Source organism: Hyaena hyaena, unplaced genomic scaffold (assembly GCF_003009895.1).
Source record: "Hyaena hyaena isolate Hyena2069 unplaced genomic scaffold, ASM300989v1 scaffold_284, whole genome shotgun sequence".
In the NCBI taxonomy this organism is placed as follows: Eukaryota; Metazoa; Chordata; class Mammalia; order Carnivora; family Hyaenidae; genus Hyaena; species Hyaena hyaena.
Genome location: NW_024080913.1, coordinates 1,119,378 through 1,145,036, shown reverse-complemented (window position 1 = coordinate 1,145,036; position 25,659 = coordinate 1,119,378). Strand labels below are relative to the sequence as shown.

General features: G+C 51.2%; 2 protein-coding genes across 3 annotated transcripts; one reads left to right on the top strand and one right to left on the bottom strand.

The window, feature by feature from the left end:
* The first annotated feature begins 1,206 nt into the window (after positions 1-1,206).
* MINDY1 (MINDY lysine 48 deubiquitinase 1) lies at positions 1,207-11,077 on the top strand. The gene is made up of 11 exons (XM_039246294.1): positions 1,207-1,297; positions 1,400-1,772; positions 5,527-6,353; positions 6,767-6,824; positions 7,214-7,278; positions 7,662-7,820; positions 8,138-8,240; positions 8,581-8,723; positions 9,480-9,671; positions 9,967-10,107; positions 10,523-11,077. The coding sequence occupies exons 3-11, from the start codon at positions 5,898-5,900 to the stop codon at positions 10,601-10,603; spliced, it is 1,398 nt and encodes a 465-aa protein (XP_039102225.1). The 5' UTR covers positions 1,207-1,297; positions 1,400-1,772; positions 5,527-5,897; the 3' UTR covers positions 10,604-11,077.
* Positions 11,078-11,247: 170 nt separating this feature from the next.
* On the bottom strand, positions 11,248-22,215 carry ANXA9 (annexin A9). Of its 2 annotated transcripts, XM_039246215.1 has the most exons (15): positions 22,090-22,215; positions 21,891-21,965; positions 21,670-21,773; positions 21,092-21,177; positions 20,805-20,901; positions 20,175-20,269; positions 19,856-19,969; positions 19,557-19,647; positions 18,527-18,606; positions 18,288-18,347; positions 17,677-17,761; positions 17,442-17,537; positions 17,306-17,364; positions 12,334-12,456; positions 11,248-12,106 (listed from the first exon to the last, which is right to left on the bottom strand). In XM_039246215.1, exons 4-15 carry the CDS (start codon positions 21,164-21,166, stop codon positions 12,044-12,046), a joined length of 1,038 nt encoding a protein of 345 aa, XP_039102146.1. In that variant the 5' UTR covers positions 21,167-21,177; positions 21,670-21,773; positions 21,891-21,965; positions 22,090-22,215; the 3' UTR covers positions 11,248-12,043. The 2 variants fall into 2 exon arrangements, with proteins under 2 accessions (XP_039102146.1, XP_039102147.1); XM_039246216.1 differs by lacking the exon at positions 18,288-18,347.
* Between the last annotated feature and the right edge of the window lie 3,444 nt (positions 22,216-25,659).

Below are 25,659 nucleotides of genomic sequence, written 5' to 3'. Positions count from 1 at the left end.
GGCGTGCTGGGAAACGTAGTTCAGAAGGGACGAAAGAATTTTCCGAGATCACTCATTTGACAGAGAAATGTATATGTGTCCGTGTAACCTATATTTGTGGCATTTGAACTTTCCCTCTCGACTCAGGCTAAGTATAGCATCTTTCCATACATTACACCGAGCATCTGGTTGACATCTTAAATTATACATGGCAAAAACAGCTCTTCGTCTTCCTTTCTCGAATTCTCCCCTTTATCAAGCTGATCCTTTGCCACCACGTTTCTGATTGTCCATGTTATTAAAACAACAGAATAATCTTTGACACCTCTTTTTTTAATACCTACGGTCTCTTGTAAGCTCCTGCTGCTGAGTCCTTTACAACTTGGTAGCCAGTTTTTTTCTATAGCCTCAGCAAACCGTCTCCTCCTTTTCCTGGACTGTTGTAACCTGCTTTTTTTTTTTTTTTTTTTTGCCTCCTGCCTCCCCAATTGTTCAAACTGCCATTTCAGCCTTCAGAGTTGCTTGAAGTTTCCTCCTACCGCAGCCCTGTGAGTCAAGTTAGGAGAGTCCTTCAGAAGTAGAGCTGGGTTCCAACCCCCTTAACTGCCACCTTCCAGCCCCATGGTAGTGCAGTGCACTGCAAATAAATGTACTCTCATCATCAAATACCCCCTCCTTTATTGATCCATCCCTTTATTTCTTATCGCCGGCTTTTCCTGCTCGACCCTCCCTGCCCCCCTAGGAACTGAGAGGAGGTGACAGATAGGAAGCTGAGGCCTGTGCTGGGAACAAGGACCTGGGCACCGTGGTATTCGATCTCCTGCTGCTCAGCTAGTTCTCTGCTGCTGCGTCTCTTTCCGGAGCCCAGAGGGTCCTCCCCACCTTCTGCACCACCAGGGGCACAGCCCAACTAGTTCCATTTCTAGACAGACAGAAAGAAAGAAAGAAAGAAAGAAAGAAAGAAAGAAAGAAAGAAAGAAAGAAAGAAAAATAGATACAGTAAGGACTTAGAAAGTAGCAGGATTTTTTTTAACTTTAAATGAGTAAATATGCACATGTTCTACTCTTTGGCCCTGCGTCTGTGGATCCAGAGCAAAGGCCGGCCATCCCCGGGGCGAAAGCCCAAATCCACCCGCAGCTGCTGTCCAGCCCGGCTCCTCCCCACGCCCAGCAAGGGCACTTGCTCTTCCCTGTTCTCACCAGAGAGGCACAAGCGCTCCGTCCCTTCCAGCGGCAGGCGGAGGGAGGAGAAAGGGTCTGTTGTTTTCCTCTCCTTGTTTCTCTCTCCCTCACTGCTGATCACCAGGCGGCTGACCGGGTCAGAAAGCCCTGATGGAAATTCTTCCGTGCCAGGCCAGCCCCTCCTCCTCCCGGGAGCTTGTCCTTGACTAATGTTTTTCTTTGTCCCGATGGGAAAAAGAGAGAGAGAAAGGAAAAAGAAAAACCACAAACTTCCTTTGAAAACCACCGGCTCGTAGTCCGGGCCTGGAGCGCGCGCCCTAGACTCTGCAACTCAGGAATCCTGAAGACGCTCCGGGGGACCTGGGAGCATCTGGGCTGCGCCCCAGCCTGCCCCCACCCTTCTCTGGTGACCCCAGTCGTGGGCGTGGGTCCGGAAGTGGCCTCCGCCACGCCGGGACCGCCGCTCATAAACCTGTGTAGACCTGTGTAAGCTCTGGCCTTGACAGCTGGGAGGCAGCTGGGACTCTGGCGGCGCCCCCCATTGCTCCCCCATCGACCTGCCACGGCTGGACGGTCCTCCTCGGTCCTGGAACGGCACCCACGTCTTCAAGGTAAAAACTTTGTTTTAACCGTTTCCTTTACCTCCCCTCCAACCCCGAGCTCTCTTTTTCCTCTCCAGCTCTGGGGAGGTGACACGGACTCCTCCTTGGGTCTCTGCGAGTGTGGATGGTGAGAGGAGGTAAGGGCAGGAGGGCTACGTAAAAAAGGCTTGGTCCCTTCATTTACTTCTTTTAATGAAAACTTCCCCGACTCTGCTCGCAAGCAAACAGAGAAGGATCGTGGCAGTTGACTTCTTCGGGGGGGCAAAATTTTAAACCGGTAGTTGCATGAAGATTTGGGTCAGACTGAGAAAGAGATTGCAGTGGGAAAGTTCCGGGGGGGGCGGGGGGAGGATGTGCATGTGGCTTCAATAAGCCACCCACCCATTTTATATGCTTCTTGCAACTTTTGGCTATTTACTGCCGCTGCGAGGGAGGGGCCAGGGCTATTTTCACTCCCTCACCCACCACCGGAGGATAATTCCAGCAGGAGAGAATGTGTGGGGCTCAGAAAAGAGGAAAATAATGAAATCCTGATTTGTCTGAGTGCCCTCCCCCTCCTCCTTCGCAGACACTCTCCGTGCCTACTCCACCTCGAGCTCACCTTGTGCAGTGGGAGTCCCCCCGTCCTGCTCCTCCGCTTCAGACTTAGCTCACTTAGCTTTGCCCAGTTTGTCTGAGACCCATCTCCATCCGGCAGCCAGCTCCTGGTTTCTTTTGGCTCTTTCCCCTCACCAGCCGGCTGCCCAACCCCCACTGAATAATTGATCATTTCTGGCATTGGACAGAAAAGATAAGAAACGAACGCTGCTTGTCTCCAAGCTCTTTTCACTTTCCCAGGCTCTGGTTTCTGCTTCCAAGCCTCAGCCGAAGTGTCATTCGGGAGGGGAGGGAAAAGAGAGGAGAGAGAATAGTGGAAGGTGTGCAGGCCATTTTTGCAAGTCGGATTCTAAATTAACGACATGTAATGAGATGCCGCTAGCATAAATGAGATTTGAATCAGGAGGAGTATCAATTTGGGCGACTCGACTTCTTTCGGTAACTTTTATGTCTTTCTTTCAACTTCATCTCGCAAGGCCTTAACCTAGCCCTGAATTCCTGCCGCTTTACAAGAAGGAGGCATAGCGTCAGGTTAGGAGGGAGCTAGAGGAAAGACAAGAGACTTCTAACAAGTCTTCATTTCTCCCTTTTGCTTACCGAGAGTCATGAGTCAGGGGAGAGGGGAGCTAAGAGGTTGAAGGGAGATGTTTTCCAGGGGACGAGGGTTGTGGCTTTCTTTTTTTTTTTTCTCTCTACAGCCTTAATGAAATGTCTGTGCTAGATTTGATGCTCAGTGCTGATAGAGAGCAGGTTAAACAGGCTCAGGGTTTATATCTAAAACAACCCACATAGAAATAGACAGAACATGTGCACAGGAAGCTGAATACATTCAGGGGGAGCATTTCCTTTTTGTTTTTAAGTTTTAATTTTTTTAATATTAAAAACATTTTCAGAGTTTATTTATTTTGAGAGAGAGAGTGAGCATGAGTGGGGGAGGAGCAGAGAGAGAGGGACAGAGAGAGAATCTCAAGCAGGCACCACACTGTCAGCATGGAGCCTGATGCAGGGCTTGAACTCTCAAACCAGGAGATCATGACCTGAGCTGAAGTTGGACGCTTAACCGACTGAGCCACCGGGGTGCCCCTTTTAATATATTTTTAAATGTTTATTTACTTTTGAGAGGGAGAGACAGGGTGAGAGTTGGGGAGGGGCAGAGAGAGAGGAAGACACAGAATCCGAAGCAGGCTCCAGCACAGAGCCGTCAGCACAGAGCCCGACATGGCACGGGGCTCGAACTCTGGAGCCACAAGATCATGACCTGAGCTGAAGTCAAACACTTAACCAACTGAGCCACCCCGGCGCCCCCTTTATGTTTTAATTTTAATTCCAATTAGTTAACAGTGTTATATTAGTTTCAGGTGTACAATATAGTGATTCAGCGCTTCTGTATGTGACCTTGTGCTCATTATGAGGTAGTCTTTCTCAGGTAAGTCAATAAAAAGTATGTTCACATTCCATGATATATGAAGAGTGGGCAGAGAATATCTCTGGGTTTAGGCGACTGGGGAGCAGAGAGGAACTGGGAAGCTGGCTATGCCAACTACAGCGGTCAAGAGTGTACGAACAGCATTTGTGGGGGGGGCAGTGGTTTTGTGCCGGAAACTGAAGTTGCCTATCAGAACCGGTCTCTGATTCAAGTCCACATGGCCCACATTTCCCCTCCTGACAGGAAGCCCCTCCCAAACCTTTTTGCTACAGCTTGAGATGGTGTACAGTTCAGTAGAGTCCTTGGAGGAGAGAGACTTCTTTCTCGCTGGTGTCTCATCGTTTAGGGCTTGATTCTGTCTGTCTGTATCTCCACTTTTCACCCCAAGCACTCTGTGATTGTTACTCTTTTCACCCTTGGGATGAAGCAAAGAGAGTTAGCCCTAAGGATATAAGCAGCCTGTGTGTGCTCTGGATTTTTCCCGAACAGCCAGGGGTGGGGTCTGGTGTCGGGCAGAGGACTTACCACCATCCTGGTTATGTTGAGGACTACCAATGTCACACCATTACAGGGTGAGCTAAAGATCATCATATTAATAACTAGCGGTACACCAGGCCCGTGAACAATGCAGGAGTTAGGGACGCTGACCATTCATGCAGTTGAAAATCTAGGATGCCCGGGTGGCTCAGTCGGTTAAGCATCATGATCTCACGGTCTGTGAGTTCAAGCCCTGCATCACGCTCTGCGCTGACAGCTCAGAGCCTGGAGGCCGCTTCGGATTCTATGTCTCGCTCTCTCTCTGCCCCTCCCCCACTCATGCTGTCTCAAAAATTAATACATGTTAAAAAAAATTTTTTTTTTTAAATCTGTGTGGGGCACCTGGGTGGCTCAGTCGGTTGATCCAACTTCGGGTCTGGTCATGATCTCACGTTCATGGGTTCGAGTCCTGCGTCGGGCTCTGTGCTGACAGCTCAGAGCCTGGAGCCTGTTTCAGATTCTGTGTATCCCTCTCTCTCTGACCCTCCCCTGCTCACACCGTCTCTATCTCTCTCTCAAAAATATAAAACATTTAAAAAAATCTGTGTATAATTTTTGACTCCCCCAAACTGAACTAACAGCCTACTGTTGACTGGACACCTTACCAATAACATAAACAGTCAGTTGGCACATAGTTTGTATGTTATGTATATTATATACTATATTCTGACAATAAAATAAGCTAAAGAGAAGAAAATGTTATTAAGAAAGTCGTAAAGCGGTGCCTGGGTGGTTCATTTGGTTGAGTGTGGGCTCCTGATTTCGGCTTGGGTCATAATCTCCCAGTCCGTGGGGTCGAGCCCCTAGTAGGGTTCCACACTAGGTACAGAGCCTGCTTGGGGTTCTCTCTTCCTTCTCTCGTTGCCCCTCCATTGCCCCTAAAAATAAATAAATAAGCGTTAAAAAAAAGTTGTAAGGGATACACCTGAGACTAATGTAAATTATGTGTCAACTATACTTCAACAACAAAACAAGAAAATCATAAGGAAAATACGTTTACCGTACTGTTTGCGTATTTACTGAGAAAAATCCGCATGTGGGGGGCCTGTGCAGTTGAAACCCCGTGCGGTTGAAAACGGTGTTGTTCAAGGCTCAACTGCACAGTTTTAACATTTCTTTCTCCATCTCTTTCCTTTCTGTCTTTCTCCTTTTACTTTCCCTTTTTCTCCATCCTTTTTCTATTTCTTGTCCTTATCATTTCAGGAAAGCCGACCCCATCCAATGACTTCAGTCCCGCCCAAATCCCTCCTCCCAACCTGAAAGCCCTGTCTCCTCATTGGTCCCATGTGGTCACATGCAGTTAGAGGTGACAAGACCTCAGGCTGGGGGGCCTTCTGTTTACCCAGCTAAGTAAGAGAGACATGTGCTCCCCATAGCCAGGAGTGACGGCGCAGAGACTGTGCAGCCTTCCACACTATATTCCTTTAACAAGACTTTTCTGGGTCCATTTGCTTTCCAGCCCAATGACTTCCTCCTTATTGGATTGGTCTCTTTTCCACCTACCAATCCTAGATTAGGCAGCTCCCTGAGGGCAGGAAAGTCCTTTGGTGCCCCTCAGGTGACCTCTTCTGACCATGGAACACCATCAGCCTGACCATCCAGCCTCTGGCGAGGCTGGGACTGTAGAGGCAGTCGGCCCTGAACCCCATGAGGTCCTCTCACAACCACCAGGTGAGCACCCCCGGGACAAGGATGCCAGAGATGCTGATGGAACAGCCAGGGAACAGGAGACAGTCGACCAAGCTTCGCTGCTGGTCCAGGGCCAGGATAACCTTGAGTCAGCTGCACCTAATGCTAGCTCAAGCCAACTGGAGCCAGCCCAGGGGGCACAGCCTGAGGTAGAGACAGAGGGAGCATGCTCCAGACTCCAGGAGCTCCCCCAGCCACCCAGGGCCCGACAGCCAGAGCTAGATTTCTACTGTGTGAAGTGGATTCCCTGGAAGGGAGAACGGACACCCATCATCACCCAGAGCACCAACGGCCCTTGCCCCCTCTTGGCCATCATGAACATCCTCTTTCTTCAGTGGAAGGTAAGACAGAGTCCGGATGGAGGCTTAGAAATTGCTGGTGAGGGTACTTTTCCCTGACCCGTCTCCTCGATCATCCTGATTTCCTCAAGCCGGGCAAAACTTCCCAGATTATTCTCCATGTTTCTCCAGCTTGAACAAATGAGACAAAATAGTCATAAAAAACAAGACAAAACAAAATATTTTTTCTGTCCTGCTCTCGTATCTTCTACTGTCCGGCAAATGGGAACGTGTCACAAAACTTCACATGCATTATCTCACCCCTTTTCTCCTGCCACGCCTCCCTGTCCCCCCCCCCCCCCCCCCCCCCCCCCCCCCCCCCCCCGCAATCCGTCCTCCTGTGTAGTTTTCCTTCAGCGCTCTATGATGGAAAATGCACACGTGGCTCACTGTTTGGTCACCCCTTCTGCCTCCAGGTGAAGCTGTCCCCTCAGAAGGAAGTGATCACATCGGATGAGCTCATGGCCCACCTTGGTGAGTGACGAGGCCTTGGGGAGGTTCAAGAGCCATCCACTCAGCCAGAAATCCAGAACAGAAAGGGACTGCCCATTTGGGGCTCAGATGTGGCAGCGAAGGTGAAGGTGTACAGGGCTTCTCTGCAAGGCTGGGGAATGAAAAGCCAAACTCAAGGTGTCAAGAGCCTGGGATTTTAACCCTCCTTCTGCTCTGGGCTTTCACACATGACCTCGGGTAGGCCCTTCACCTTTGTGAGTCTCTCTCTTCCTTGGGAAGTGAAAGGTCTGGATTAGATTCTAAGGCTCTTTCCAGCTCTGAAAATCTGTGGTCTAGGACCATTCTCAAGGAAAAGAGGAAGTAGCTATGGGGGAAATTGGGGTAAGCTGATAAGGGGTTCTGTCTTATAGGGGACTGTCTCCTGTCCATCAAGCCCCAGGAGAAGTCAGAGGGACTTCAGCTGAATTTTCAGCAGGTGAGGCAAAGGTCTGCAGACATAGGAATTTGCAGGTTCGTAAAGGGACACCTAGACTTCTGCTTCTCAGGAAGGTCTCCTAAACTGTGATTTCTTTCTGTAGAATGAAGGTATATCTTTGTCCTAGAAAATATATTCCTTTATATAAGATAAAGAAGGGTTGAGGCAAAAGAGGAATGGAATGGCTGTAAGAGAACCAGGGAAGAAAAGCAACAAGATAAATTATTTTCTATCTGGAGCTAGGAGTCGGGGGAGGGGAGGCTAGACTAGCCATTAGTGTCGTCTTGTTTTCTCCCGGCCTTATTGAGATAGATAGAGCATTGTGTAAGTTGAAGATGTATAGCGTGTTGATGTGACATCCTCATTTTCTTTTCTGGTCCCAGAATGTGGACGACGCAATGACAGTTTTGCCTAAACTGGCCACAGGTCTGGACGTCAACGTGCGATTCACAGGGGTCTCTGACTTTGAGTACACTCCCGAATGCAGTATCTTTGACCTCCTAGGCATACCTCTGTACCACGGCTGGCTTGTTGATCCACAGGTGAGGGCGAGGTGGCCCAGCTCAGGCTGACAGAGGGACAACAGAGGGGTGGGCATTGGGGAGTTAGGGATTAGACTGGCTTGAGAGGAGGAGGGGCTTTGGAGGCTGGACCCGGTGCAGAATTCCTTGAATTGTAACCTGGCGAGATGGGTAACGTTCAGATATGGGCGAACCACACACACATAGGTCCGTTCTTCAGGTGTGGAAAATTTCGAGAGCCTTTGGTGATAGGGTTGCAATCCTTGTGGGCTTGCCTCATTTCCTTCCTCAAAAGATCTTCATTGTTTCGGTACCACCCCGCCCCGCTGCCCACACAGAGTCCGGAGGCCGTGAGCGCGGTTGGGAAACTGAGTTACAACCAGCTGGTAGAGAAGATCATCACCTGCAAGCACTCTAGCGACACCAACCTTGTGACAGAAGGTGACACCCCTGCCTTCTCTTCTGTGGATCTTGTGTGGAGGGCAGGAGGGCTACTTTTGTGTGTTGTCTGTCTCCTGCCACCAACTCCCCCTAGAATAAGTGCCCCACGGGAGACAGAGCAGGGAACTGTCTGTTGTATTCAGTACCTAGAGCAGCGCCTGGCACAAGGCTCAGTAACAGCCTGTTGGGTGAACAAATACAGCCAGGCTCCGAGGGATTCCAGAAGGTGGGACCATCCATAGGGCTTTTGACAGGAGCCCTCTGAATGATCCTTCTTCCTGTTGCGGATTGCGGAGTTAAGCCAAGCCTCTTGCCCCCCGATTTTGTGCCCTCCTGGCAGGCCTAATCGCCGAGCAGTTCCTGGAGACTACCGCGGCACAGCTGACTTACCACGGACTGTGTGAGCTCACGGCAGCGGCCAAGGACGGCGAACTTAGCGTCTTTTTCCGAAACAACCACTTCAGCACTATGACAAAGCACAAGGTGATGAGGCTTCAGAGGTGGGGGCTGGGGGTGGAGTGCTGTCTCTCTCTCGGGGCTTTATCTTCGAGGCCAGTGTTTCAGACAGGATAGGGTAGATTGAGTTCAGGTGCCAGCCAGCCCTGGAATCCCTGGGGTTCCCACAGCAGAGGTCTATTCCTTCCCCCATGCTGCGTGGCCATTGCAGATGGGGACCAGTTCTGGCCTACATCATCTTCGCTCTCAGAGCCAGGCTGACAGCACAGCTCTAATCTGGGATATGGAATAATCTGGAATGTGAGAGGGAAAAGAGAGAGAGGGACACCACGCACTTGCTTTGGATGCTTCTGCCTAGAGATGATGCGTGTCGTGTCTGCTAACATCGCACTGGCAAGCCATCAGGAATACGCCTGCCGTCAAGGGGACAGGAAAGTAGAATCCTCTCCCAGGAAGGGAAGAGGGAAAGGTCTTTGGCTCTCACAGGATTTAACCCCATAGCTGTTAGGCGAGCCCAGAGAATCATGGGAAGTAAGGCAGGAACCTTGTGTGGGACCCAGAGCCCTGAGCACTCACGCTTGGCCACAGTGATCGCCTCGCTTAGCCCCTGCTGACCCTACGCTTAAACATCCCTTCCTCCTCCCCACGGCCATGAGTATTTGTAAAAGATGCCCGCGCTCACACCAGGTGCTTCAGGGGGTCTCTGCATCTCAGGTGACTTCTGGCAGTCAGGTAGCCTCTGTGCCACTATCCCACCAGCGACTTCTGTCCTCTCCTTTGCAGAGTCACTTGTACCTGCTGGTCACAGACCAGGGCTTCCTGCAGGAGGAGCAGGTGGTGTGGGAGAGCTTGCACAACGTGGACGGGGACAGCTGCTTCTGCGATGCGGACTTCCATCTGAGTCATTCCCCAGGCAAGGGGCCCGGAACGGGAGGTGGAGGCGGCTCCCCCGAGCAGCAGCGGCAGGTCGACCAGGTGCGTGAAGTCTTCAGGAAGCGTGCGGGGTGCACGTCTGCTTCAGAGCTTGCCCCCGGCCAGAGGCATGCGTTTCATCACCTAGAGAGCAGGAACGTGACACCTGTGCCCCTTTACCGTTACCTTCGGACCAGCCCCGTGCTCGCGGAATGTACTGGGCTGTGTGTTTTGGTCTGGAAGCAGAGCTGGAGAAGCCGAAGGAGGGGAAAACTGGGTTTGGAAACCTAAAGGCAGCCCTGATGTCCCCCAGGCCCCGGCCGCCTCACCCCCGCCTTGTTCTCCCGTCTCTCTCTAGGACTACCTAATCGCCTTGTCCCTGCAGCAGCCACAGGGCACGCTGGGTCTTAGCGACTTGGAGCTGGCCCAGCAGCTTCAGCAAGAGGAGTACCAGCAGCAGCAAGCTGTGCAGCCCGTGCCGGGACGGAGCTCCCCGCAGGTGAGCCGTGCTCCCAGGCGCCTCCCCTCTGGCCCAGAGCTCCGCCCTGCGTGGTGAACCGTGCCCCCCAGGCGCCTCCCCGCTGGCCCGGAGCTCCGCCCTGCTGGGGGTGAGCCGTGCCCCCAGGGACCTCCCCGCAGGCCTGGAGCTCCGCCCTGCTGGGGGGGTGGGGGGGTGGGTGAGCCGTGCCCCCAGGGACCACCCCGCTGGCCCGGAGCTCCGCCCTGCTCCTTGGATCCCAGACACTTGTCATTGCCTTTCCTGCAGTGGCTTCTTCGAGGTGTCTCTCTGCCCTGGGTCCCATCTTACTTTTCTCTCCCCACCGCCCCTCCTGATCCCGCCCCCGCGTCCATCTAGAGTCTCTGTTTGCGTGTCCTCCGGGCTGCTGGGTGACCCACTGTTAAATCCCACGCAGGGGAGAGGAGCCATGTCCGGACGTCCGGTCGGGGAGCGCCGGCAGAGGCCAAAGCAAGAGTCAGACTGTGTCCTCCTGTAGCTGCGCCCTACTCCGGGGCTGCCCTCCCAGCCTCTACTTTCAGAGGCCGTGGCTCCTCTGCTTGCTCCCCCAGCTCTAGTCCTGAGATAGGCCGGGTAACTTCTTTCCGGACAGCCGGGGATCAGAGCAAGCAGTGAATGCCAACGTCAGACTCGCTAACGTCCTGCCCTCATGTGCTGCCACCTTTTCTGCCTCCCAGTTATCCAGGGCAACATAGGGGTTGGCGGGGTGGGGAGGTGAGGCCTTCCGGTCTCCAGCTCCCCTTCCCCTCAACAGTCACACTAATATACGGACTCGAGCTCCAGGGTGAGGGCTCCGTCTAGAACGCGCCTCACCTACTTCCCACCCCTGACTGGGTCTCCCTGCTGACCCTGCAGGCCTGTCTCTGATCGGTTCAGGGTTTGATTTGGGTTTCTATCTCCATTATTTGTAATGCCTTCCTAGGGGTTTGGAAATAAAACATCTTTCCTGAGATCTGTTGTTTGCTTTGCCCTGCAGCGGTCGGGTTAAGTATTTGCCCCAATTAAGGAATGCAAAAAAGGTGGGGAGCGGGTAAAGAGGTGCCGGGGTGGGAGGAGGTGCGGGGAGGACGTCGTGTGTACTTTGCTTGTCATTTCTAATAGGGCCAGCAGGGGGAACCAAAGCCCGCTTATTTTTCTTTTATTGTTTCTGTTGATCAGGTTTTGATAGACCTTCAATGGGAATGGTAATCCAGTCTGGGAGGTGGGTTTCCAAGTCCCTGCTCTGGACGGATGCAATCTGGGGGTAGGCTTCCTGCTAACTTAAGACTTCCCAGGCAGGGAAGGGCAGCTTGATCAGATGGTTCTCTGCTACTTCTGACCATTTCTGACCTCGTTCTGGCTCCTGTTTCTCAGTTTCTTCGCCTGAAATTTCCTGGGGAAGAGAGAATAATGGGGGAAGGAGGGACTCTGAGGGGAGGGGCTTATTGCAGCAGGAGAACCTCAAACAGGATCCCCATTGAATATGCAAGTGCACATCAAAGGCACCTCCAACTTCAAGGCCTCCTCCCAGCCGGTGTCCTGCTCCACCCAAACTTCAATCAGGGAACACAAACAACAGTGAAGTTTGCCAACAGGATTCAAGAATCAGTGAGACGTTGTGGCCAGTGTATGGGGAGGATGAATAGGGTAGAAACCATCAGAGAGAGGTCTATACCCAAGACAGAGAGCCAGAGCACCCAGATATAGATATCACTTTGAGACAAGAAGCCAAGGGACTGAAAAGAAACTTCAAATTCTAGCCTCAACAAGAAGCTGGAGGTGGTGTTCAGTGAGGGGTTAATCCTCTTTGAAGGTGGTGTTCAGAGAGGGGTTAATCCTCTTTGGAGGCTCAGCTGGTCTCCTGCAGACCCAACCAAACGTGGGGATCTCATATCCTTGAATGTCTGTGGTGGGGTCTGGAGGGCAGGGCAGGGAGGTCTCAAATGTCTTCAGCCCTGCACAGGGCTAGTAGGGCTGTCCGGCAGTCCCCTTTCACTGCATCCTGCAGACAAGAGAGTCAGGTGTTAGAAAGTCTCCGCCCCACCACCGCCACCATGGTCCAGGCACTGTTTCCTCCCATGTGCTGGCCCAGCACTGTCTGATGTCAAGACTTCTGTACTAAATTAACCAAAGCCTCATGAGTTCTCCAAGGGCATCGGCCGTGAGGGCAGAGTGGAGGAGAAGGGGTGAAGTTCTGGGGCTCCAGGCTAAGAGCTAGCCACGGCTCACCTGGAGAGAAGAGTAGAGGGACTTCCCAAATTTCTTTTTGAACTCAGCTCGGATGCTTAGAAGGTCAATCTCGCTTCGAGAGATAAGGATGCGCATCAGGACTTGGTAATTGGACTCCGTGTCCTGGTAGAGAGAAAAACAGAAAAGAGGTTGGTAGTAAGATCCACTCAGCGTTGAGACTGGACAGCATGGTAAATTACCCTAGAACGGGGAAGCGCGGTGCGGGTGCAGGGACAGGATGTGTGCATTATCTAGGAGCACAATTTCTCTTTGTCCTTCCTTCTGGAAGGTGATGCAGCAGGAACGATGAGTCTCTGTGGGAACAGCTGGGGTAGGTGTCGTTCTGGCCACACACCTTTCCTTGCCAGCCCTCTCGCTTAGAGTCTCATTCCTCTAGAGCTCGGCGGTGAGCAGCTCCAAAGGCACGTACTCAAAAAAAAAAAAAAAAAAAAAAAAGATAGGAACCTGCAGGGGAGAGGGCCACGGAGAAGATGCAATGGGTCCTGAGGGGCCAGGACCTCAAGGAGGAGGGCCTGTATGTGGGGGTCCTGGTTGAAATGGTTTATCGTTCCATTTGTGTGTAGCATTCTCTTCTCTCCCCTTGGAACTGGATTGCTGTGGCTTCCCGGTGACATAAATCTTTTTGCAGCGTTTTATACCCTTGGAAGAATTACTGCATTAGCCGGTATGGGCTTTTTAACGGACCCAGGAAGCAACTGAAGAAAGTGTTTGAAACAAGATTGTTTGCAACAATCATTATGCTTTTGTGTTTTTGTATTTACCTTGTGTGCTTTGGTGGCACAAGAGGAGACTGGTCTTACTATTCTGCATATTGTAGGTGTCAATGACCTGGTGTAGCCTGTCGTCTATCCTGTGTCTATCCCGTACGCAAGAAATGCAGTATTTAAGTGCTGTTCTCTCTCTCAAGCTGAAAATCAGAAACTCTTTGAAAAGAGCATTGGAAAGTTGATGTTCTGTTTGGTGAAGTATGTTTTCCTGATGTAACAATCACTCCCAAAACAACAGCCGTGACCGTGACCGGTGAAGACCATTTTCCGCTGGTGAAAGCTACATGCTTGATTAAACATTTACATACCTGCAATATTAAATTCATTATGTGTCACTAATATGCTCTTCCCCCAAATAAGATTTTAGTCGTCGCCAGTTGTAAATGATTTTAGCTAGTTTTATTAGCTTTTTCTAAACAGCATGTAAGATGTGAATATTTAAGGGTAAACCTATGCCACAAGCTTTGTTGGCTCTTTAAAAATGCCTACATTTTTTAGATATTTGGTTTTATAATTTTTACAATAATTTTTTGTTAATTTTTTAAATGTATTCATTTTTAGAGAGAGACAGAATGTGAGCGGGGGAGGGGCAGAGAGAGAGGGAGACACAGAATCTGAAGCAGGCTGCAGGCTCCGAGTTGTCAGCACAGGGCCCAGTGCGGGGTTTGAACCCACAAATAGCGAGATCATGACCCGAACTGAAGTCGGACACTTAACAGCCACCCAGGCACCCCTATTATTAAAAATTTTTTAAAGTTTTATTTTGAAAGAGAGCGAGCGAGCATGGGGGAGGGGCAGAGCGAGAGGGAGAGAAAGAGAATCCCAAGGAGGCTCCACACTGTCAGTGCAGAGCCCCATGTGGAGTTCAAACTCACCAACTATGAGATTATGACCTGAGCCGAGGTCAAGAGTTGGACACTTAACCAACTGAGCCACCCAGGCGCCCTAGTATCTTTTTTTTAAGAAACCTTTACATGTGAAAGTTTTTACTTTAAGCTAAAAATTGCTTATTATATGAAACAAGCATTTGCATTTTATGTACTAAAGTACATAGAAAGTAATAAAATCCATATAATAATTGTATTATATGTAATAAAAATAACACATATTTATAATTTTGAAATAAACCCACACTTGGAAAAATAAAAAATATTAAAATATAAAAAAGAGGAAAGACTTGCTACCTACACAGACTTCCAGCATGAAAGCCAGGACATTTATAACTTACAAGTTAGTGAACGTCCAAGAAGGATATACCCAGCCTATCCCCAAACCGAGTTGCCAGGGCTCTGATAGGGAGCAGGGTCATGTGACTTCCAGTTCCTATCCTGACCTCCAGGGCGCCTCACATCCCTATCTGTATCCATCCGTTTCTCGTTTCTCCGGTTGGACCCCCAGGGCTCAGCATGGCCATCTTCCTCCTAAACCTGTACCAAGCCTCCTGCCTTTTGGTTAAAGAAGGTAATGGAGGCTTCTGTTCAGATATAACAGAGGTATGACACAGTATCAAATCATGACTTATAATGGATTATAATAAATGAGTAACCATGACAGATTTCTAGATAAAAACTACACTGGTGCTGTCACTATTTCCTATTAGCCCCTTTCCCGGAGTTTCCTGTTACTTGACTCATAAGACCCTTCCCAGCACTGCCTGGCATACTTATGGCGTCTACACAGATCATAAGTTCCCATGGAAAAAAAAAAAAAAAAAACCAGAAAGGAAAACGAGGAAGTAACAATAGGGTGTCATAGTTCATCCGGACTCCTGACCTCACTGTCAGTGCATCTAATGGCCACTTTATCTTACATTTCATGTATCACCAATCTTGTATTGTGATAAAAGATTGTGTTTTTTTCTTTCTTTTTATTAATGTTGATTTATTTGTTTTTGAGAGAGAGACAGAGAGAGCACAAGTGGGGGAAAAGGCAGAGAGAGAAAGGGAGACAGAGAATCCTAAGCAGGCTTGAGCTGTCAGCACAGAGCCCGACATGGGTCTTGGACTCACAAGTTGTGAGATCAGGGTCTGAAGTGAAACCAAGAGTCAGTGGCTTAACCGACTAAGCCACCCAGACGCCCCTGTCATAAAAGGTTGTTGATTGGGGCGCCTGGGTGGCTCAGTCGGTTGAGCATCCGACTTCGGCTCAGGTCATGATCTTGCGGTCTGTGGGTTCAAGCCCTGCGTCGGGCTCTGTGCTGACAGCTCAGAACCTAGATCCTGCTTTGGATTCTCTGTCTCTCTGTCTCTCTCTCTCTCTGCCCCTCTCCTGCTCATACTCTGTCTCAAAAATACATAAACATTAAAAAAAGATCATTGATTGCTCCCCAGTATCTATTCTTCCCTTCTTCCAACTCTTATTACACCAAACTTGTGGAGTTGGGGTGAGTCAGTCATTAACTGAATATTCCCATTGGTGTCCAAGCACTCTTTCTACCAAACCTACATTAAACATAATTCTTGCCTTGTTACTTGAGAATGTAGTTGGCATCTCATACTTCTCTGGGATCTTTTTGTTGTTGTTGTTTGTTTTTGAGAGAGAAAGAGAGAGAGAGAGAACTGGGAGAGCGAGCTCAAGTGGGGGAGGGGCAGAGAGAGGGAGAGACACAGAATCTGAAGCAGGCTCCAGGCTCCGAGCTGTAACACAGAGCCCAATGTAGAGCTCAAACCCACAAAACATGAGATCAGGACCTAAGCCGAAGTCGGACTCTCAACCAACTGAGCCACCCAGGTGTCTCCCCCTTCTCTAGGATCTTTTAATGAAAATTCATTTTATGGTTCAGATTGGTCCAAATTTTCCCGAATCAGCCTTCACTGAAGGTCATTTTTCTGAATAAATATTTGTCACAGTCTATGTTTTCACATATTTCTCATGAGAGAAGACAGAAGCATCTGATTGAGTTTCTCCTTTTCAAAAAAAAGTTTTCAGAAAAACAGGCCTTTATTAGTTTTTGACTTCTACTTCTAAGGTAAACCTGGCATTTACCTCCAAGGGTGTGGGTCCTATAATCCAAATACATTACAATCCTTTACTGCTAGGATTCGAGTTTGGTTTTATAAAGGAATTTAGACAGATAACCACAGCTCTTCAAATTGGTCTTAGCATTGGCTCAATATAATAGTATAGACTTTATAGGATAAATAAAATGGAGACCTCCACTGATGATAAAATAAGAGCATATACGTACTGCCTTTTAAAGAGCTGTCAATGAGGCACGGTGGTTTCTCAAGGAGCTATGCTATCTACCAAAACAATAACTGCTTTATCGTCTTAAAAATTTGGGTGAGTTTTTTATTTACAGGTTTTGGGGGACATTTATACTAATAGGAGACCTAGCTCAGTGAGTAGAATGACTGGGTTCTGCTTATGAAATTACTCAAACCAACATCACCAATTTAAGTGTGGATAATATGGAACAAAGTCTGACCAGAGTGGAAAAAGGTGGTCCTGGATACTAATAACTCTTATGGCATAGCTTATAGTATAGACCAACACCTATGGTATAGACTAGGATTTAACACATGGCAGTTACATGTCCTATGGGACCATCATGTGTATGTATGTGTGTTTAATTGTTTTTAAATTCCAGTAGAGTTAACGTACAGTGTTCTATTAGCCATTGTGTGTTTTGTAGGGAGCCTATATGATTTATTAGCTGCGTGACCTTGGGCAAAGAACTTGGCCTCTCTGTACCTCGGTGTTTTTCATCTATAAAACAGGGATGGAGTGTGGCCATGAAGATTAAATTGAAACGTGTGTCACAGTTCAGCATAGGCCTGGGACACAATGAGCACCCAAGAAATGCTGGCTTTTGTCATTATTCTTATATCACCAGTATTATCACCATCCTTAAGTCTGGCAACAACTGAAATTGGACAAGATGCTGTCTTATAGAGCAAATTCATCTCTATATTTGGCCACCCAGACATCACTTAGGCCAAACTTTTAGCTTCAGTGCTCTTTGGAGTCAACCAGTTTAGCTCTAACCACAGTTCCATTCTCTGCTCTTGACAAGACAGGTCGTAAACCTAGGGAAAGAGAGCCGCTATGTGTTTATAAAATAAATATGAGGTTGTTACCTGAGTAAAAGTGTGCAACTTCCTCTCTCTTGCCCAGAAGTTGTCTCCCTGCTCCCCCGCCCCGGTTTTTGCTCCAGAGGGAGGGAAAAGAAGCGTCCGGCTCACCTGGAGGGCTTGATGAAGTTTATCAGCAAAGTACAACGGTGTGTTCTTGATCACTGAGGCTGCAAGCAAAGAGGGGACAGTGGAGAGATGACTCCCATGCCAGGCAAGAGCTCTGCCCCGTCTGAGTGGGTCCTACCTAGGCTGAGCAGAGCCGCCTGGGCGTCTCCATGGAAAATGTTCTGGATCATCTTCTCCAGTTCGTGCCCCGTGCACCGCTGGTACTGGTCGAACACTTGTGTGGGGGGGAAGGAGTCCGAAAGATGAATGGGCGCAGGGGGTGATTATCACAGAGAAGGGCGAGCCCTCCCCACCTTCTTCAGCCAAGGCGCATCATTAGAGTAAGCTGGGAGGGCCAGAAGTCTCGGGTGTACCTCGGACAAGGTGTTCGGGATTTCGCTGGGTGAATATTAGGACCCACGTGCCCTCTGTGCTGGGCCCTTCCGCCTGCTTTAATGCCTGCAAAGGAGGAGTAAGTCAGGATCATTGGTTGGGAGCTGGGGAGCCCTGGCTGCCACGTTCCCAGAATCCACCATCGCGATATTCAGAGTAGAAAAGCTTCTTCGAAACCGTAAAGTGGTTGCTTTTCTTTATGGTAAAAACAAGCTAATGAAAAGGAATAAGGCTAGGAGAGGGACTCTGCCCTGACAGCTCAGCTCCCCAGTTTGGGGAAATCCTGGAACTCAAGGAACTGAACAGTCTCCAAGGGAAGGTCTGAGAAGGGTTCCCCCACCCACATGCCCAAGACAGGGGTCTCTGTCCCCTGACAGGCTCACTTCCTGTGAGTTCGGGAATCAGAGGGTAAATGAGATAAAAGGCTTCAGACGGTTACTACCGGACAGTCATGTCCTCACCTGTCACTAAGGACCCCTTCCCCAAGGCGAGGAGAGGTTGGCAGGACAAGTGGTTACATAGGTCTGTGGCGCATATGTTGGGGGGGGGGGTCTTACATGCGTGGCTGTGCAGACTGCTCACCCCTGCTCACCTGGACGTCCTGCTCCACCAGGTTGTAGTCAATGATTCCAGAATAGCTCTCACGGGCCCCCTACGAGAAGCTCTCTCAGGAGGACTCTCTGAGGAGTAACTTTTTACCTCTAGGCAAACCAACCCAAACCTGTTCTCCTCCTAAAGCCTTCTCTCATTAATTATACCATTGCTCGCCAGCCCAGCCCAGCCCCTTCCCAGGTGGTATAACTCCCTCCCCTGCAGGCCGGTCCTCCTCACCTTGGTCAAGGCCAAGAGCAGATCCCGCAAGACGCCACTGGTCTCAGATTCGATGTCTTTCTCAGCCTCCACCTGGAAGTCTGAGGAAGGGTCAGGAGCTCTCTGAATCCTCCCAATTTTTCCCAGTGTAGATAGTCTCTGTCAAACGCCCAACCCGCTGTGCCCCGCCTACTGCCATCTCTTGCTTTGGGTACCTTGATGGCGCATAGTTCCCAGGATGTAAGGCAGAAGCACCATCACGGGTACCCCGAAAACATCCCTAAGCTGTAAGTAGTAACCCAGGCCCTGTGGGGTTCCTCGGTGGACTGGCCTGTCTCCAGGAGCCAAACTGCCTTGGGTACGAGGCATCTGTTATTTGAGTGGTAGCTGGGGGGTCAAGGGGAAACCTATACAATAAGGCCAGATGGCTTGGGGCCCGGCCCTCTCATTGGAGGCAAGGAGAGGTGATAAGAGGAAATATGTGAAGAAATGATAGACAAAAGAGAAAGGGAAAAGGAAAAACAGAAGCAAGAAGTGAAAGAGGTAAGAGGGGGACTAAATCAGGCCAAGAATGGACATCAAAGGAAAAATTGGGGGTGGGGGTGCTAAGATGGTGAGGAAAGGCCAGTTAGCAATTAGTGGGTGAGCCAGCCGTGTGGTGGCCAAGCCAGGGCCTGAGGGGTAAGACTCACGACCCAGGGAGCAGTCCCTGCCCTCCCTCCCCCACCCCAGCTGTAGCAAGGCAGAATCAAGAAGGGGCTGGAAGATGACATGGGTACCCGGGGCCTGTCAGTGCCCACATTGTCAGTACCTTGGAATGCGCCCTGGAGCCCCAGACTAAGATGGTTAATCATTGTTTCTCTTTCTTTAGCGATCATATCTGGCTCCTACCCTCGGGAGACTGAGAACTGGTAAGGGTGGGGTGGGGGGGAGAGATCCCAAGGGAAAAGCTCTGAGGCACACAGGCTCCCAGAGAGCTCACCTGTAGGGAGTGCCAAGAGGAGGGGGTATTTTGCCAGCCTTCCCCCCTCCCCACACCCCACACTCTTACTATGTTTGTAGACGGTCAGGCACTCCTGCAGCTGGGGTGGGCTTCGGGTAGCAAGAATTTCCATGGCCACATCCTCAGTGGAATCTGGGGTCTATGCGAAATTGGGAGGCCACTCTGAGACTGGGCCATGTCATTAGCATGGCAGAGAGCAGGCGCTGACCCCTTGTCCTTCTAAGGGCCAATACGGTGGTTTAAAGGGGGCCCCTGCCCAGTCGACTCCTCTGGAGTGGGTAGTCAGCCCTCTCCTCCCGTCAATGGAGTCCTCATTTCCTAGACACCCAGAGAGCCCCTTCCAGTACCTTCAAAGCTGTCCTCAGTTCCTGGGCATCGAAATGGGCTGCAGGCTGCAGCAAAGCCACCACAGTCCTCTCCAGGCTGCCAGAGAGTGCTGCCTGCAGGGACTTCAGCAGGTCCTGTGATAAATGATCCCCATGGCAGAGGAGCAGATGCGAGGGGCCCCAGAGGCGAGGGGGAGGTCTGGGAATATCTGCTGGTTTCTATCTAAGGCCAGAAGCACCAACCACCACCCCCTCTTAGCTCCTATTGCTATACCCCAGGATTTCGAGGCGGGGTGGTTCTCACTCCGGTCCACTGCTCCTGGTAGGTCAGTGGCCTCACCTGCTGGGTGCGCTCCTGGAAGGCCCGAGAGATGAGCTGCCTTTGCTCCCGGCTCCGATTGGTCAGCACGCCCACGATGGCGCTGCGGTCCACACCTGAACCGAGGGGGCGCTGGGCCGTCAGCTGGGCAGACCCCAATGGCCTTTACAGGGTGGGGATCCCCCCTTCTCCTCGGACTTGAAGCCTCCAGAGGAGGAGAGAGGGAGATCTAGGAAAGGGCTGGGAAGGACTGCATCACCCTGGCTTCCACGTGGCCTCAAAAGGAGACGCAAATAAGATACCCAATGGCCTGCGAACCTGACCCAAAACTAGGTGAAGGTGGCCTGATGTGCTGGGGACCACAAACGTGGATTAGATTCCTGACCCTGCCAGTGTGAGCTGTGTGACCTTGGCCCAGCCTCTTTGCCTCACTGGGCCCCGGGTTCCTCATCTGTAAAATGGAAATAAGCCTTACCTCACCACCCTGTCCCGAGGATGGGACCGACACACCTACCATGGGACTTGACGTACAAGAATTAAGGCATTCCACAGACATTTATTGATCAGCGTCACGTCCTCCTTCCTGGTTCCTGGGCCTGCAGACTTGTTCCTACAGGAGGGATCCCGGGGCACAGAGGGTAAAGGGCTCACCTTGGCCTGCAATGGCCCTCAGCAGCCTCTGCACATCCTTGTCCACGCTGAAGCTCAAGAACGTCCTGAGGGTGCCCAGGGTTCCCCAGGCCGCAGTCTGCAAGGGCACGAGGGGTGAGGGGATGAGGGGAGCCTCGCGGGCCAGTGCATGCTTGCCCTAGTGCCTTAGTCCGGCCCTCGGCCCTCGGCGTGGTCTCAGGGCCTGGCCTCCCTTTTTCCCATCCCCCGTTGCCGCATGACCCTGCAGCTGATGTAGTGACAATGATTCCGACCACTATAGCCCCTACCTTGTTGGCAAGGCCCAGGTGACTGAGGATCTCCTGGGTCAGGGATGGTCTCATCTTCCCGTTGGTCACAGACATGGTATGACTGACTATGCCAGGGAGAGAGACGGGAGCCAACTGAGGAGAACTGCCTGGCCCTTTGGGCCTCTTTATGACCCCCCCAGGTCCCTGGGGCTCACCTCCCACGCTCTCTCTCCCCTGTTGCGGAAAAAGACAATGTCAACCTGCTTGGCAGGTTTGGGAGCCCAAGTGGAGGGATAAGAGGGGAGCCCCTCCCCAGGTCTCACCCCTCCTTCAGGAAGCAAGGATTGATCAGGAATGCCACTGGAGCCTGCCCCAAAACAAACCCGCCCTGATTCCGGGGCTCCCAAACTTCTGTCTCAGCTGCATGACACCCTTCTGAGATCCACATCCCTTCCTCCTGGTGGCCTGGCCAGGTGTCCCTGGGGCAGCCCAGGGGAGGTGAGGCAAGGTGGCGGGATTCAGTGTGTGGGGTGGGAGATAATCAGGCCGAAAACACCTCCCCACCTTCAGCCCCAGCCTGCAAATCAGCCCTGCTCCCTGCCCCCCAGGCGACCTGCCTGCTGCCTGTCTTTCACCCTTGGCGTCTCTGGCAGGGTCCTCTGGTCAGCAGGTGTCCTCTCTGAGCTGATGTACGTGTGTGTCCTGGTGGCCGCTTGGGTGCCTGGACAAGGGAGCAAGCACCCACATTAGAAAAGGAAAATTCCTTCCTCCCTCTCCCAAGGGATTGTCCAGATTCCCCTCCCCTCCCCCATGCGAGTGCCCCGGTCCCAGTGCTTACCCAGAGGTGCTGGAGGCCAGGTGGCAGTCGTCACAGCCTGGCAGCCGCCTGTGTGGGCACCAGCTTGTGTGTGGCCTGCAAGAGCAGAAGGGGCGTGTCGCCCTGCTGGGCAGCCTGTCAGATGACCTCTCCGGCAGCCCAGCCCAGCTGTCGCCCCAGCTCTGGCCCCTCCCCAACGTGGGAGAGGACCGAGCTGTACCTGTCCCACACGTCAGCCCCTCCCTGAGAAACATCCTTCCTCCCAGGAGCCCGGCCTCAGCCCACGGAGGCCGCTCTGCTCAGCCTCTCAGGAGATCAGCCGGACACGGGAGGCTTATGCACTGCTTTCCCTGTGGGGCCGGGCGGACCACAGAAGCCCGGTGTCTAAGTCCAGCTTCTGACCTGGCCCTGCCTCCGGCTCCGGCTTGCCGGGGGGACAGGTCAGACAGGCTCCAGGCTGATTTCAAGGCCCGATAAAGAAAAACTTGTTGGGGCACATACCAGCAGGGCACCCCAGCCTGCACCGCAGAGGGGGTCCTAAGACCCAAAGTCCCGGACTACTCACTACTGCCTTATCAGAGCCAGCCAGCCTGGGTGGGCGGGGCCAGGGGACTGTTTGCGTCCCTGGGGAAGAAGAGAGCAGGTGTTTGGGGGTGGGAACAGAGCAGCAGAGTCAAGAGAGAAAAATGCAAAGGGTGTTCCCTATGGACAGAAGCATCGTGCTCCCAAAAGGCAACTGGGAGATGGGAGTGGCTCCCTGGGTCTCTGGGTCTGGATTCCTTCTGGTGCCTTTTGGCTGCCAGGGGAGTTTCAGCCGTAGGTGAGGCAAGCTCAGCAGCCTCTGTGAGGCCAGCAGCTCACAGAGCAGCAGGTGAACAGCCTTGGGGAGCCCAAGGGGCTCCTAGCAGGCAGTCACCGGAAACTCTCAGGCAGCTCCCTGGGGCCTAGGAGCTCTTTCCTTCCTGCCTCCCTAGGTGGGTCAGGCAGGGGCTGGGTGCCAAAGCCAGAGAGCTGGGTCCACTCCTCTACTGTTCTCCCTCCCGGGGAAGGCCCTCACTGGTTTTCTGACACTCCTGAGGAGGGACCTGCCCCTCTTCCACAGAGCTGGCCAGGCCTAAGATGCCACGACGGGATATCTCCTTGGTGGCAATCACTGCTTCTCACTTTTGTCTCCTGTGAAAGTGGAAAACATCCTCCAATTTTTGCCAGAGAACGTGAGTTCAGTCCCCAGCTCCGCCATTTGTTCTGTTCCGTAACCTCAGCTAGTCATTTTTGGTCTCTGTGAATCTTGTTTCCTTACCTGAAAAAAAAAAAAAAAAGGGTGGGGGGGAATAGGGACTACTGGGTGGCTCAGTCGGTTAAGCATCCGACTTTGGCTCAGGCCATGATCTCACGGTTCGTGGGTTTGAGCCCCATGTCGGGCTCTGTGCTGACAGCTCAGAGGCTGGAGCCTGCTTCAGATTCTGTTTCTCCCTCTCTCTCTGCCCCTGCCCCTCTGTCTCTGTCTCTCAAAAATAAATAAACATTAAAAAAAAATGGGAATATTGGGAGAGGTGTACAGAGGGGACATCCTAGACACCCGCGAATAGCCTCCCAGGGAGGATTAAATTAGGTACTATGTGTGATGGTATTTGGCAGAGAAAAATGCCTTGTAAAACAAGACTACCAGATTTAATAAATAAAAACACAGGATTCCCATTTAAATTAGAATTTCAGGTAAACCACAAATAATTTGTTGGTATTAAGTATGACTCAATTGCTTCACAGGATATACTTATTATACAAATTATTTGCGGTTTATCTGAAAGTGGGATTTAACTGAGCATTCTGTAATGTACTTGGAAACCTGGAAAATGAGACTCAGTTTCAGCGTGGTGATTAAAAAAGCAAAGGTCCTAGAGCCAGGCTTCTTAGATTTTTTTTGTTGTTCATTTTCAAGAGACAGAGAGAGACAGAGCATGAGCCGGGGAGGGGCAGAGAGAGGGAGACACAGAATCCGAAGCAGGCTCCAGGCTCTGAGGTGTCAGCACAGAGCCCAACGCAAGGCACAGGGCTCGAACCCACGAACCGTGAGATCATGACCTGAGCCAAAGTTCGATGCTCACTGACAGAGCCACCGAGGCTCCCGGAGACAGACTTCTTAGACCCAGAATTCCAGTCTGCTGTGTGACCTTGGCAATTATTTCAACCTTTCTGTGCTCGGTTTCCTCATTGTTGAAACAGATAATAATAGTGTTTTTTAATAGGCTATTGTGAGAATTAAATAAATTAATACATGTAGAGCACTTCAGAAGAGTGCTGCGCACAGGTACACGTGTCAACATGTTAACCAATATATAACAATAAGCATTGATATAATGTTATTTCATAATGGTAACTGTTATTGTTTACTTGGCTCCCTAAGGAGTCCAGTCTTGGCTCTTTTCTGCAACTTCTATCTTGCCAATCTTCAATTTAGCCACAGGAGGGCATTAGAAGCCACCGAGAGCCAAGAGCCCCCTAGTGGCCACTAGAGGTCGCCAAGGCTCTAGCTCCGCCCACAGAGCTCCAGGGGCTCCCTTCGCTCACTTCGGGGGAAGTGGAATCTCTGGAGGACATCAGGTTCCTAGGTAGACTTGGTGGGCAGGCAGGGTCAGTGGAAGAGCCTCCAGTAGACAATACTCAAGGAACCCCCCCCCCTCCCTCGCCCCGACTGAGACCTCAAGACACTTGCAGGAGACTTCCTAGTCTGGGTTGCCGCCATACAGTGGCTTCGCAGCCCTGGTCCCCCGCGGTCCACCTATCTCTACCCTTCAGAGTCTCTTCTGGGCCCACATTCCAAGTAGACTTAGAGGAAAATGAAGGGAGAGAGGGGGCTCCTGTTTCCCCAGTCCAAAAGTCTGCAAGAGATTCCTGGTAGCTGAGCAAGGCTGAGCGCTGCATTTGAAGATTGCAGGCAGAAGCCGGGCCACAAGGCAGAAGAGTAGTCCCGGTGGCCCAGAAGTTTGAGGAGGGAGCTGTGAATCCATTTACAACAGCTCCGCTGAAACTTGGAGCAAAGGAATCACACTCCTTTGGTCCTGGCGTTTGGTTTTGTTCAACTCCAGGGTCAGATTGAGGTTGTTTTTAGAGTTATGAATCACCTTTCACCCCGATGCTCTAAAATTTTAGAACTTCAGGGATGGAGGGGTTGTTGGAGATGACTAGTCTACCACCCTCTTGTGTGTTTTCGTCATCACTTAGATGAGGGCATGGCTGATCTGGGGTCCCTCTTAGTGGAATATACAGGGGGTAAGCAGTAATATATAGAGACTCAGCTGTTGACTTGTGAATACTGGTCCAACTCCAACTCCATATTGCTTTTCGGCAAAATCTTTGCATTGCGTAATTTCAGAACGCATAGAAGTTCTTCCCAGTTATTTTTCTTCTTGTTATGAAACTTTTTCTCCCCACAACTCCTGGCACCTGAATCCCTCTGCTTACACAGTAGCCAAGCTCTACTCCTTTACCCAAAGCCTATTAGGCTTCCATGTTGCACAAACCAGTCTGATTTGGGTCAGGCCCAGTTTCTTCAACAAGGGTCCCTGTCTCTTCCTGTCCTAGAAGCCTGCCCAGATGCTTCAATCCCAGGCTCAAGGCCCGGTGGTGTCCTCTGCCTCAGGACACCTCAGCAGCCCATATAGAGGAAGTGAGTCACAGCAAGGAAGGCAGCTTGGGGCACTATGGGTGTGGCCATGTCTGCCCTGGGGGAATTGGGGGATGGGTCAGAAAGGTGGTGATCCAAATCTCCCGGTCCAGTCCAGGCGGGAGT